Below are 14,785 nucleotides of genomic sequence, written 5' to 3' on the forward strand. Positions count from 1 at the left end.
GTTTTGTAATCCGACGATTTATTCTTTTTTCGTTGTCCCGACTGAAGCATCCAAGACCAAAGTACTCGAAACAACTCCGCATCCTTCCTGTTGGCTTGATGATATCGATTATATATAATTCCCCGAGGTTCAAAAACCCCATAACAATATCAACTTAGTTTGTATGTCATTATTGAAATTGGATTAGGAGTATTCAGCACGTCATGGGCTGTTTTTTTTTGTCATTGACTTGAAGCGTAGTAAATTGAATTGAAAACTAAAAAGAAGATAGATAATATCCATAATAATCTTAAAGATTAGCTGAATAAGTCAAAAGAAATTTACATACTAATAAGTATGGGCATCCAGGGGATGATGAAGGGGTTTCCCTCAAAGGCAAAAGCAACCTCAATTAATTCACGTCTCCCACCTGAATCAGTTTATTTTTTTGTTTTTTGGAACTTTTAAGTTAATTGAGTTGTTCTTTCATTTTATTTTCACCCTTCCTCCGACCGGAAAAAAACAAAATCAAACGAAAAAATGGAAATTGGAAAAAAAAAATGTCGATAGGTTCAGACTGTGAGGATCAAGTGCGGACGGATGTGATTGACGATGTGGGTGAACTTAGCGAAGCAGATCTTCTTGGATACGGGCAGCCGACGATAGAAGAACCGGAAGTGACGATTGAAACGGAAGAGTTGCCGGAGCGTCCGATCGAAGATTCCGAGTCTAGCATAACTCCCGAAATCATTTACGGAAGCCCCGAAGCCGTGCGCTACTTCCAGAAAGTTGCTCTTCCGCCCGGCGGAACAGAGTCGACGACCATCAATGTGGAAGACCTTAGTGCCCGTAGTAAACTAGTCGTTCGTCCACTTTCCTTACCTGATACGTACGTGGACCGGCACGGCTCTCCCGGTACGAGAATCCGCAGAACAGACTTCGTGGTACCATTGGCACCGGAATCAGAACCTGAAATCCAGCCCGAATCGGTTCCAGTGCCCGTTGAAGAACTGGGATCGAAATCTGAACCGGCTCTGGAGACAGAACTGACCTCAGATCTCGAACTAAGACTAGAAGCAGATCAATCAGTGCCTTTTTCAGAAGCGGAACCGTATTTAGTCGAGGAAACTGTTCCAGCAACCGAAGAAAAATGCGATCCTGTTTTGGATCGAGTTCTAGAACTCGTTTCCCAACCAGAGACCAGTAAATCAGAGCAGGAGCAAATCCCTGAACGAGAATCGGGGCCAGAAGTAGAGCAGGCGATGGAAAAAATTATGGGATCAACTATTGAACAAATTCTTGAATCGGCTATCGAACAAGTTTTGGAACCAGAAATAAAAGCAGAGCCAGGAGCGACAACAGAAGTAGAACCAGAGTTTGAACTCGTTTCCGATCAACAATCAGTACCTTTATCAGAAGCAGAACCGTATTCAGTCGAGGAAACTATTCCAGCATTGGAGCAAGTTCTGGAACTCATTTCGCAACCAGAGACCAGTGAAACAGATCAGGAGCAAATTCTTGAACGAGAATCAGGACCGGACGTCGAGCAGGCAATGGAACCAATTGTGGGATCAACTATTGAACAAAGTCTCGAATCGGCCATCGAACAAGTGTTGGAACCAGAAGTAAAATCAGCGCCAGAAGCGACAACAGGAGCAGAACCAGAGTTTGAATTTGTTTCCGTTCCAGCGTCAGAGACTATCCCAGTTCTAGAAGAAAGTTCGAGGCCGGTCTCGGAACCGGAATCAGATGCCAAGTTGGTCGACCAGCAGCTTGAAGCGACTCCAGTCGAGTTGATAGTTCTACCTGAAACAGAGTCGGATTCAGAATCGTCGACATCGACGCAAGCTGAACTCGCAGAAATTGTTCCAGTTATAGAATGCGAAAAAACTATTCCAGTGCCGGAAGAAAGTCATGAGCCTGTTTTAGAAATAAAACATGAATCAGATTTGGAATCAGTGTTGGAAACAAAATACGTACCTGTTGTAGAAATGGAGTCGATATCCGAGGGGAAATTAGTGCTGGAAGCGGCTCCTGAATTGAGAGAGGATACCGAAGCTTTGCTGGAACCGATTTCGTCGCCGGAAACGGATTCAGAATCCTGTTTTTCCCCGGAAGAAAACCCTGAACCTATTCCAGAGTCCAATTCAATAGAGAATGCTGTTCAAGTGCAGGAAGAAAATTCTGTGTCCGTTTTAGAAATGGAACCGGGATCAGATCTCGACCCAGTGCTGGACAAGGCTACGGAGCTGGAAATCGGTTCTGATTGTACGCTAGAAAAATTTGAAGTTGCCAAACCCGAAGCTGTTCTGGAGGAAGAATCGTCGCTAGAAATCGAAGCGGTACCGGAAGTCGAGCTAGTTTCACAAACGGCTTCAGTGGTGGAAGCCGAAAATGTTTCGTCAATTGTCGAATCTGAGCCAGAAAAAGAAGAGAAATTAGTTTTCGAAGCGGAATTGGTGCTGGAAACCGAGCCCGTGCTGCCAGCGGAGCCGCAGGAAAATCCGGAATTAGATAGAACTCCGCCGGATGGAGATGTGATGGAGGAAGTGGACGAACTCTATACGGAAGAGGAGGATATCGAAAACAAATCGCACGCTGCCCGCGTTGCCAGCGTTTTGAACGACCTTCACCGGCCAACACCCGACGAGAGTCCGTTGGATGAGCGAGCTGAGCGGATGGCCGAGGCTATTTTAGCTTCGGCTCTATTCGAAACCGTTTTCCTTCAGCCAGAGGAAAGAGAAGAACATCGATCCTTCGAAACAACGGTCGTCCCCGAGTCCAGCTTTCAATCTACCGATTTACCTTTTATCGGATCATCTTTTTGTCGAATTCAGTTCCCTTCCACAGGTACATCCGACGAGCTGGAGATTCCGGTTTCCTTTTTTTTTTTTTTAAATTAATTTTTAAGGCTCCGTGAACCCGTTTTGCATGATCACTGCTGATCCAGCATCCACATTTTTTAAAATCACACCATTCCACCTTGCAAAAAAAAAAAAGAATCACAATCAATGAAGAATCAAAAGATGTCGCCCTCTTCCTCTGCCTTTTGAGCTGCTTTGCCTGGGAATCCCTGGATGCAAATACTTTTGAAATTTCCCGACACAAGATTCCGGCCGGATTGCAGGCTTTTAAATTGTATCTTTTTTTTTTCTTTTCACGGCCTTTGTCTATCGTATTGGCCATAACTCTGCATCGCGTAGGTAGGCAATGACATCGGAATTATATATAGTCTGGGTTTGTCAAGTCGGGGTTGGTATTGTTTTATGCCTTATCGACTTAACCAAAATTTCCGATACGCCTCTTAATATAACCGCACCCTTGATTGATTTAGTTAGTTGTTTTCTACTAACAAGGAAATGAACTGACCAACTAACTTGTTATTCCTATTTCAAAGTTTAGATCTACACATATTTCTTAATTACATTCTATGATAAAAGTTAGCTGATAATTTCACTATTAAGATGTGTGCAATAAGTTATAATAAAGTATAAAATGAGTTTAAAGAGACACTGAAGAACCAAAAAAACAAAAACAAATTGTATTGCAACGTACCTGTACGTTTTTTAGATGCCAGACTAACCTCGGCAGGTAATACAGCCGCATCCGCCCACCAGTCATTGGTCACTAATCCACCCATACCTGAATCCCAATCACCTGAAACAGCTGATACCTCCACAAATCTTCCAACCTCACGCATTCCGGTGCTGTCCAAACGACAAAATCTGTCACGTTCTGTTTCAGAACAGCCACAGACATCCGCCAGTAAGATGCCAGTCCCAACTCCACGAGTTGGCAGAATGATTCCAGGTTACTTCTCCAGCGCCGATCACCCATCGTCAACTGATGTCAACGCCGGATCATCCGCCGAATCCATCCCTACTTCCATTCAGGAGAACGTCGAGAGCTACTCTGTCCGAAAACAGTTTTGGGAAGAAGTAGCATCAGGAACTTCGTCCACATCGTCGTCATCATCAACCAGAACGAGACAAACCAAATCGGAAAGGAGTAGCCTCATTGTGACGGACGAATCTTTCGGCCCAGTCGGACAGCGAGAGACTAAATCGGAGCGCTCCAGCGCTGTTTTGTCCGAAGAGGATATCTACGAAGTCGGCCGTTACACCATCACCAAAGTGTCCACTTCAGAGACTGTCATCGACACCACCCACGAATCGGTGGGAGCTGCTGGCCAAGAAATAATCGAAGAGCTGCAACTCGTTCAGCATCCCATTGATCAGTCGAGTAGCAAAGTGGAAGAAATTCAAACCGTCCGAACAGAAGAAACGACGGTGACTCGACTCAGCGGTAAGTTTGACAATCCAATCGTCTTGGAAGAAACCGTTACTGGTTCGTCACATCGAGAGCGCATTGGAAGAGAAGAGTACATCTACAGCAGTGGCGATGAGAGCGTCTCTTTGCGCGCTGAAGATGTTGAATCGCAATCCGGCGTCGTTCTTCCTGGCGGCCGCCAAGTGGTGACGGAAGAATTTGCCAAATCTTCCAAAATTGTTTACAAGGATGGCCAACCGGTCTTTGTCGAAGAATTCCAGTACGACCAGCGCCAACAGCCTGCGGATTCACCTCCGCTTGAATCGGCACCAACCGGCGGATTTGAAGACTCTACTACAGCGGAATCCACAACCGGAGACTGGACTACAGCCGACTCGGTTGAAGTTAATGTGGATTCGCAAGAACACGAAGTGCCAGATATTTCGATTGTTCATCAAGAGTCATTCGGTGGTGGAGTGACAAGTAGTGGCGAATCGCAAGAAGAAGGCGAAACAGTCGCCGGAATGGCTTTTATTAACACGGCCTTCATTGGCGTTGATCACATCGACATCGATCATGAACCAGCCGCCATTGCTCGATCTGTTAGCCCCTTTGAAGTAGCAAGAGGCGAAGCTTACGTTATTGGAACGTATGGTCCGGATTTCGATGCCCCAGTAGAACCGGAAGAGGAGGAAGAAGAAGAAGAGGCCTCGCCCCCTTCGTCACCACAAAGACGTTTGACCTTTGAAATGCCACAAGAAGCGATCGTGGCCGAAGAAGTTGACGAATGTCCAGTATCTAGTCAACCGCGCAGCCGGACAACTTCACTCGACTCGCAGGATTTGGAAACTTACGGCAGTGAAGGAGAAGCGGAAGAAGATGAACAAGATCCATCTCAAGTCAAAGATAAAGTATTAAGCTACGGACTCAGTTTCCAGGAAGAGGTCGATCGGGAATTGACTCCAGAAGAGGCCCTACAAATGGCAGAGAATTTGATTGAAGAGATTAAAGTAGAAGCTCCGAGAAGAGCTGAAATGATGAGCTCGACCACACCGGATAATGAAACCGGGGAATCAGTCGAAGAAGAAACAGAAACAATCCAAGATGTTCCTCAAGATGCTCCTCAAGACGCTGTTCCAGACGCTCCTCAAGCCGCTCCTCAAGACGCAACTCAAGACGCTCCTCAATATGCTTCGCAAGACGCTCCTCAAGACGTTCCGCAAGATGTTCCCCAGTCATTGAGTTTCAAAGAAGAAACCGAAGCCAAGATATCGGAATATATCCGACAAGTAGATATTCGAGAAGAAGTTTCAACCGCCACTTCCAGTGTCGAGAATGTGGTCGAAGATACCATCAACTGGTCACTCTCCGAAGTTCACGAAACATCCATCCAACACGAACAATTCCGTGTGGATATTCAAGAATCCTCCCGTACTGTTTTGCCCGAACTGGACATTGCGTCTCAAGTCAGTCACGAACAAGAATTAATCAGCCCGGAGCAAGTATACAGTCCTGAACGTGAAACAACATCTACTACATCCTCCGGAAGTAAGATTGACTCTTCCGCTACTTTTTCTGAGAACAAAACCGTTTCGTACGAGGAAACGTCTACTACGTGGACAAGGAAAGAAGAGGAAACGATTTATTTCTCAGCTGTGGAGACGAGCGGACAACGTCCCAGCCGCCCAACCTCGTCTGATGTAGATGCGCTCATCAGCGCCGGAGCTACAACGGCCTGTTCTTCCGAGTACGAAACGGCGTTCTCCTCATCTTCACGATCCGTCAATTCTAGCGATTTCCATTCCGCCGTCAGTTCAGTTAGTTCACGGGAATCGATGAAGTCACTAGACTCTACGGCCGGTGTGGCCTCTGAGAACTCTGAGACACTAATGGCCTCTGCTTTGGAACAAGACACAACCGATCGCGATCTCACTCCTACCGATGTTTCGCTGGATTTGAATCAAATGGATGCTCAATTTAAATTAGCCAGCGATCTTTCCATCCCCACTGTCCAACATGAAGAAGTTGGACATGAAGAGGTTCAACATGAAGAAGAACAACTAGACAGCAGACCCGAAAGTCCATTTGAAATGATCAGTCCAGTAGATGAAGGAATGGTCGAACTAGAAGACGAAGACGACGACGATCCTGCCGAAGACTTGATTCCGCCCGTAATGAAACGATCGCAAGAAATGACCTTCCACCCGGAACCGAAACCCTTGCGTGAAACTGGAATCTCCCCACCCACTACACCGACTCCTTCGGAAGAATCGCCGAGTTTGAAGTCCAGCCTGGAGGCCGAAAAATTATTATTCGACTACGTCATGTCAACCACTGATGAAGCGGCTTATTTGTCTACATCTACGCTTTCTGACGGAACGTCGTCGACTGTGATTGAAGCGGGCGGAAGGGCCGTCAAACAAGACACAGATGATCAGCTTTCTGACGAACCAGAAGTCGACCAGGAAGTACAAGAAGATGAAGCGGCAGTGACAGCTTTAGACGCATCCACTATTACTAGTCGATCGGGCAGTTTGGCATCCGGAACGGAAGTGGAGGGGATCGTCAGTCGTCAAGTAACCATCACCTCAGCGACCGTGACACACGATTCGACGCAATCCATCAATACGCAAATCACTACGCGCCGTGTTGTAGCGCAAGTAGAGCCGGAAGTGTTGGCACTGCCCGCTTCCATGGTGCCCGATATTACCGTCCAGAACGCTAGTCCAGTCATCGATCGCCGATTTAGTTATCCGGAGAACGTTGCCGGTGCTGACCTGTCGGAATTGGCCAAAGAAATCATCGAAGAAGTGCCTTCCGACGAGGAGCTGGAAGAAGAAGACGAAGGCTATGGTGTGGAATCAGCAGAGCCAGAACAGGTAGAGCACGAAGAGAAGATTGAACAATACGAAGGACAAGAAAAGCTTGAACAGTACGAACAAGATGAAGAGCTTGAACAGTACGTCCAGGCAGAAGAATTGGAACAGTACGTCCAGGCAGAAGAATTGGAACAGTACGAGCAACAAGAAGATCTTGAACAATACGTCCAGGCGGAAGAACTGGAAGCACCAGAACTAGAAAACCAAGAAGAATTTCAACAAGAACTACCTGAACTTCCTGAGCTTCCTGAGGAACCCGAAGAAACTGACTACCCGGAAGTGGATGTAGAAGAACTAATATCGCCTCCGGCCTTGGTGGCTAGACGTATCGATCCGCCATCCATGGCTGGTTACAATTACGAAATGTCTTTTGAGAGAACTGAAGATGAAGAGGAGGAAGCGGCCGCAGTTGAAGTTGAGGATTCCATCGAAGATTTGGAGAAACAGAAACGTTGGATGGAAATGCAATTCGAAGAGGCTGAAGATGCAGCGCAAGGAATTTTCCAGCCGATTCCCAGCCGTGTTCAACCACTAGCCGACATCGAAGAAGGCAAAGAAGATGAAGAGAGTCTCAATGGCTCTGATCGTCTAGTCGGCCGGCTCAAGGAATCACTGAGCAGCACTCCTGAATTTGACGTGCTCAGTGGGCGGAGATATTTTACCCGCAGTGGTGACGTCGACGACCTATCGGTTGATTCTCTCCAAGATTTCGAAAGACTCGAGTTGGAATTGCACGCTGAAAAATTGAGACGCCAGAGCAACGGTTCCGGTTCTCAAGAGTCACTCAACGGACGACGCATCGGTAGCCGTAGTAGCGGCGGAGACAACATATCCGTGAATTCGTTGACGGAATTCGAACGATTGGAACGCGATATGGCCGAGGCAGCTAAACTCGAAGAGCGTGCCAGACAACAAGAGGCCGCTCTACTCTCTGAAATCGAAGAAGGTCACGAAAGTCAGACATCCGAGTCGGAAAGCTGCGAAACGCTTTCCGGACAGCGGGAGGGCGACGACACGGAAGAAGATGATGACGACGATTACGAGCAACGCATGTTCGAAATTGATGAAATCATCCGTCAAGCGCAAACGAATATTGAGCAATTTGAAACGGAACTAACGACCGAAGTCAAAGAAACCGTCCGCAGCTCCAGGATGGAATCGACCGGAAGTTTCAATGAAACGACTCGTAGCAGCGTTGTCGACATGAAGACGGAATCGGTCGATTCCGTTGACAGTATCGAGCCGGATTTTTTGGCCGGTGGTAGCACAAGCCAGCGCACTGCAGCCATCTATCGGTCTTGCATCCGCACAGAAATCAAATACAGTTCCGATGATATTCAACAGCCGGATAGCTTGGCTGGAGGTCCTGACTCCCTGGATGTTTTCGGTCCCAGCTCGGTGGATTCGCTAGACTCAAATGCACGAAGCCGAACAGGCCACGAATCCGATTCACTTCAAGCTATGGTTGGTGCGGAATCATCAAGTGATTCCGCACCATCTTCATCCAGAGAGGATCTCCCGCGTGACTCGACAGTTCAACGTCCAACTGCCATCTTTAGGCCTGCCACTTGTTCTTCTGACTCGCTTGAACAAACTCAGAGCAGTTCTCGAGCCACAGGCTTCGATTCCGATTCAATCATGTCCGGAAGTATGACTAGTTCAATGGGATCTGCTGCAGCGATTACAGTTCCCACGAGCGAGACATTGACGACACCTTCCGGAGCTCCCGTCTACACGGAAACGACTCGCACAGTCGAATTGAGTCCAGAAATTCGCAAAGTTACATTCCACGGCCCAGATGTCGATGAGCAAATGAAAGATTTCGTGAGTCAGTTCGCCCCCGGAGAAGACATTCAAGAAGTCGAAGTGACCGATCCAGTGACGGGCAACGTATTTGTGACCCGTGTCACGCAACGTCGAGCTTTTGTGGACGCTGAAAATTTGCCAGCGGGAGAAGATAATTTACCGTCCAGACAAGCGGTGGAGGAGTACATCCGGACCCGAGGTCCGCAACTAGAAGATGTTGACTCCTTCGAAGTCGATGATGGCTACGGCAACATCCAGCGGGTCATCCGCAAGCGTGCCGTTGTGGACAGCACCGTGACTGCCGTCAATCCTACCACGCATTCCCATGCTTCCCCCTCACTGTCCCCGAACCACCCGACCGCATTCCAAAGTACACCTGCCACAGAGCCAATGGAGTCCACCCCTCTGCCGGAAATGACCTCTAGCGGAGCAGGTAGAGCTCTCCGTTCAATTGTCCAAAAGACACTTTGAATCTCTCTCTCTCTCTCTCTCTCACTCTCTCTCTTTCACGCAACCGTATATACACACACACCAAACCTGCTTAATTTTACGTTTCCTACACAACCACCTCTCCCTTCAATGTACTATTCTACCTCGGTTGGTCATTTTCAGGTTGTAAATGATTGGTTATATTTATTTATATTTATGCTATTTATTTTTATTATTACTTTATTTTTATTTTATTTTTATCGTTAGATTTGTGTTTTTTTTTTATTCATTCGCGTGGCGTCGGTTTACTCTATCTATATGGTTCGAATGCGGTTTCGTTGGGTTGTGTTTGTTTTATCAAATTATTGATCCCGGCATGTTGAAATCCCCTTCACGCACACCGGTCCCAAGTATTTTTTGAAATTTGGTTGGTTTTTTATTGGATCATTGAAGCTACGTATTGTACGCTCACGTTTTTATTTTGTTGTGATTATTCGTCATGATGAATCGATTGCCTTAATACGTTGTTTTTTTTCACTCATCGTATTCTTATTCTAAACTAAGTAAAACAAGTTGAAGGTGATTGTGGCTATTTGTTTTGTCGTCCCGTTTTATTCCCAAAAATGAGAAGCCCGTCATGACGGTGTCCAACCTCAACTGCCCTCTGCTCCTCGCGACTCTATCAGCATCGACGACGATGACGACGATGAGGAAGCGATGGAGGTCGACTCTCACGAGCACGACTGGCGTTTGGCCGAGTTCGCTCCTAATACGACTCTTGGCCGGCAACAAGCCACCAATTCCCAACTAACTACGGCTGGTCATTACAACTCTTTTTTCGTTTGATGTGCACCGGCTCTTCGTTTTGATTTTGGTTTTTCGTGTGCAGCACTTTCGTCCGGAACGAGCACGACACATTAAAAAAAAAAAAACTTAACGACCGATGAGATTATACGAATGGCAACCGATTCATTTAGCACGTTTAATAGCTGAACCCCATTCACCATAGTGAATCGTTGTAAAGCATGCTGATCCACCATTGTAGATTCGTTTGGGTTTTTAGTTTATTAAGGCTTGAAAATGCATGCTGCACATTATGCTGCTGCATGCTCAATCTTTTTCTCTTTCTCTCATGCTGTCTTGTTTGTGTTTATCGGTTAAAAGTCATCTTCTCCCCCAAAGAAAACAAAAAAAAAAAAAAAAAAAAAAAAAAAACAATGCCGTGTGTTATCTGGCGTCTGTTGGTCACCAAGATTAGGCACTTGAGCTATTTGATTTCTTATCACCAGTTCAAACAGCATTGCCCATCAAATAGTTGGTCAATTTTTCGACAGTTGCTGCTTCTTTCATTTGGTTTCCAATGATAAAATTTGTTTTATCATTTGATTTGAAATTTGCTACTGTACAGTATTAGTTTTGATTTTGCGTTTGATTTTTCGCTACTGGTACCGACTATGGTCATCTTGTTAGTTTCAATGCCGACTCTCATGTGCTGACCACATTACCTATTTTAAATGGTAGTTTTTCTTTGTGGACGACACTCTATTTTCCTTCCGTTTTATCAGCAACATAAACTAAAACGATCGAACGATATTTAATTTTATTTAAACAGAAGCTGATGATCAAACAGCAGCGTCCGCCGCCTGCCAGCAGTATGACCCAACCTGTTCAGCTATAAGCGAAAGGTTAGTGAGATCGATTCAAAATGTTTGTATACGAATGATTCAAACGACTAATTGAAAAAAAAAAAAAAAAAAATTTATTGCAGCGAACCATCTTTACCCTCTCAGCCCGATTGGTCTGATAGTGCTCAAGGTGGAAATTAAAACGACAAATTCGCTTGATGATCTTAATACTGCGGATGGAACGGGAAAACATCACGAAGAGTGTTGAACCAACCAACAGTCAATAGCCATTCTTCTGTGGAAAAACCAAGAAATATTGAATTGTCTCAGTAATTCAAACATTCAAAGGCTATTCTCTTAATCGTGCTTGTGTCATATTATAGTCTGAAAATTACGCAGTTATTCTATCACTACCACCTCTTGGCCCTCTCACATCTCTACAACGCATGTTTGAGAGTTTTTAATTTGAAGCAAAAGGAAATGTAAGACCGAACTCCATCTTGTTGTGTTTTGAAAACTTTCCTCCCTATAAATCTCCCTATAGGACTGTCATCAACTGAGCTCCAACAACCTTTATTTCAATTCTACAGTTTCAAATTTTGACATTTATTCCTACAGCTTTTTCCGTTTTACCTGCCATCCTGCTCCGATTTTATTCAGTTGTATACAAGCGATATACATTTATATAAAAGGGATAGAACGTAAGAGACTAATAAACTCCCTACTTAGAGAGAGGACCTCGAAACATATGTTAACCGAAGAAAAGAAATACTATCGAACTCGAGTTCTTTTTTTAAAGACGAGTGTGAAAATAAAAAGGAAGAAACGAGAAAGATAATAGCAGCTAATATTGTGTGTGAAACGTCCCTTTTTCCTGTGTTCGTGCTGAGAAACGTGGCTTTTTATATTGACTTTTCAAATAATGGCTTTTCAATTATTATAGAAGCTTCTAACAAGTTTTAATTTATCACAGTCGTGTCTATCTGCCCTCATCCTTCTCTTTCTTCCTTCGACTCTTTTGTAGACCTTCTTTAAGCTTCTTGCAGACGAAATAAAAAATAAAGATTTACATACTTATACCGATACCACACCCACACAAATCAGACGCGAATTGAATTATACATTGCTGTCAATTGATTTAAAAGAAAAAAAAACAATAGGGTTATTGTTAATTGTATTGCTCTTCAAAATATTACACCCTCTTTTATCCTGTGTGGTTATACAATACATTTTCTGTCCAACAAGCCGCAATAGTCTTCTGCGTTTCATTTTGTTCAAATGTGCATCTTATTTTAATGTGAGTTTTCTTTAGAATTTCAAGAAGCTTTAAGTCGATAAAAAAGTGAGGTGTTCAAGGTTTGTGTCCCAAAGAGTAAAAGACGCAAAGCAATGTGCCGAGTAAAGAATTATTGCAATATTACAATAAAAAATTAGAAATCCATTCATTTCCCGTATCTGTGCACAGGTTTTCGAGTCGTTCGAGACTTGCACATCCCTGTAAAAATGTATCGGCCGTTATTGTGCAGTAACTTTTTGGTGATGACTGACGATAACTATTCCACCAACAAAGCTCGCTCGTTAATTTTTCGATAATTGCTTTTTTTATGTACTAAATGTATTTCACGGAGATGACGAATATTTGGTTTATTTTCCGTCCGACTCTAGTCGTCCGTGGTTGCTAAGGGCTGTCACTAGGTGGCTAAATATTTCAGTGTGTTTAGGGATTGAACTATTCAGCTCTAGTGTGTTGGTTTCTACTTTCTAGAGGGATGTAGGGGGGTGGGTCATCAAACTGTCAAAGTGGTGAGACGACTGACGAAACACTCACTCTTTTGCTGCCGAGACGCTGTCCGAGAAGGTTGAATTTAGTCATTGCTGGGTACTTTCCTACGTGAAATTTGTGATCACAGACATGGTAATTCATCTTTTATTCTTTAATTTTGTAAAATGTAATTTTTTGTGTGGTTCAATACGTGCAACATTTCCTCCAATTCATAATGGCCAACTGCATGTGGTCTTCTGTACATTTCCAAAATGTCGTCTCTTGCTGCATGTTGCACGTTTCGTTCCATGCAGTGATACAGAACAGTAAAGAGTAATTTTATGTTGCTTAACTTTTTAATTCAAGACTTTGTTTCTGAATTAAAATTTTGTGACTGTTTCAAAGAGTAATTGAGTTTTATTTTTCAATTAACCGTTGAGTAGTAAAGTCTGAGCTTCATTGGGTTTTGTTTTGCAAATTGTTTCAATTTCTAGTTGAGTTATGCAAGACCTTTTGCAGACGTGTATTAACTTGTTAGAAAACTCGAGTGGGTTAGTATTTGCCTAAATTTTAGTCTACGTAAAAAGTAAGGGTGCTTCGTGTGTTTTTTGTTAGAAATTGAGTTAGACAATTCTTGTTTTGGACGACATTTTACAACAACTTTGTGTTTCAGTTTTCTAAATAAGAGCTTTTGTGAAAAGATCATAATCAGCTTGTAAGGAATTGTTATTTTTTTTATAAAACAGAAATTTGCGCTTTTTTGTATTTGAAAATGTAATTGGTTCATAGTTTTCCTTTGATTTATAGGATTCCTTGGTTAGTTTGATGTTGGAGCTGCTAATGGTGTTGCAGCGTTCATGGTGTGAGCACTGAGCAGTGATTTTGCAGTCATTATCCAGTCGAGAAGTCTTGAAATGGAGCTTGTGCAGACATTAAATTCAACATCTTTCTTCAATTGTTATTTGCCAATGTTGGTGTTTTTGCAGTGTTGAGCTGTTGTGCAGAATAGTCTGTTGCCTGGTGGTTGTCGGGTATGTTTTATCGGCTGCTTTTTGTCGATGTGTCGTCTCGTCTCTTGCCACCTGTCACGTTACGGTAATGCTTGATGGCTAGTTTCATTTAATTATTGCTTAACTAAATTTTTCGTTCTTTTTTTAGTTGAATCGTTCGCTGCCGTTCCGACTTGATCCATTGGTGAAACTGAGACGAGGTTGCAGAAATTGAAGATTGATACATTAATTAGATTTGGACAAATTAAGTGCATGCATGTTCTCCCTTTTCCCTAAGTAAACAGTCTCGGCCGTTGGTTATTCGTCTGGTCGAACGGGAAATTGCCATGCAAATGATCTGATGTACCTTTGGAGAAAAATTATTTTGACCACGAATTAGTTTTCCCTTATGATTCGCAATCAACTCTACCTCCATATGTAACCGTATTAAACCTGTTCGCTCTTCATATATATGACCATTATAAAAATTACTACTTCGCTAACAATAAAATATGAAATCAAAAACTTGTATTGTTCTTTTTCCTATATACATATAAACTATCGAATTTCACAACCTTTTTTTTTATGAAAAAACACCTATTTAACCAACTACCTGTCCAAATTTTTATTATTTTTTTCCGCTTTATAAAAACAACCACCATTATATATATTTACAAGTCTTTTTCGATAAAAATTGGCGATGTTCATTGCTCACGCGTTTTTTTGTTAAGCAAATTAAAATTAGAATTTTTCATATCAATATAATTTATTTTATTTTTTATAAACACAACGACATATTTTTTTATGGCCCCCAGGGAGGGGGGGGCCTGTGACTTTCCCAACCGCGATAATAACATGTGCCGTTATTATTTTGTTGGTGCAGAAAGCCGGAATTTAATCTAGCAGTTGTCGACTGAATCAAACCTGACATAGATCAGGTTGCCTCAATCGTATACTGCACAAGTAAAAACTCCAAAGACGACAGTGAAACCATTTCAAGACTGCAACACATGAAAACACTGGTAGAGCAAAAAAACACGAATGAGA

General features: G+C 43.5%; 1 protein-coding gene and 1 long non-coding RNA gene across 15 annotated transcripts in view; both read left to right on the plus strand.

Annotated features, from left to right (window-relative positions):
- Positions 1-12,231, plus strand: part of LOC124191042 (ankyrin-2-like) — a 42,373-nt gene extending 30,142 nt beyond the window's left edge. For 10 of the 13 annotated variants that reach the window (XM_046584005.1, XM_046584006.1, XM_046584007.1 and 7 more), the window contains 4 exons: positions 3,550-9,366; positions 9,994-10,182; positions 10,975-11,047; positions 11,131-12,231. In XM_046584005.1, coding sequence (XP_046439961.1) covers positions 3,550-9,366; positions 9,994-10,182; positions 10,975-11,047; positions 11,131-11,188 — 6,137 coding nt within the window. In that variant the 3' untranslated portion in view covers positions 11,189-12,231. Of the gene's footprint in view, positions 1-549; positions 2,830-3,549; positions 9,367-9,993; positions 10,183-10,974; positions 11,048-11,130 lie in introns of all 13 variants that reach the window. The other 3 variants (XM_046584008.1, XM_046584017.1, XM_046584015.1) reach the window with 3 other exon arrangements.
- A 387-nt stretch (positions 12,232-12,618) lies between these two features.
- On the plus strand, positions 12,619-14,263 carry LOC124191049. 2 transcript variants are annotated; one of them, XR_006873245.1, is made up of 3 exons: positions 12,619-12,902; positions 13,539-13,844; positions 13,908-14,263. It is a non-coding gene; the product is annotated as an uncharacterized LOC124191049 (long non-coding RNA). The 2 variants fall into 2 exon arrangements; XR_006873244.1 differs by having other exon boundaries at positions 12,621-12,902; positions 13,557-13,844.
- Positions 14,264-14,785: the final 522 nt, after the last annotated feature.

The sequence above is a fragment of the Daphnia pulex genome, chromosome 3, assembly GCF_021134715.1.
Source record: "Daphnia pulex isolate KAP4 chromosome 3, ASM2113471v1".
NCBI classification, from domain to species: Eukaryota; Metazoa; Arthropoda; class Branchiopoda; order Diplostraca; family Daphniidae; genus Daphnia; species Daphnia pulex.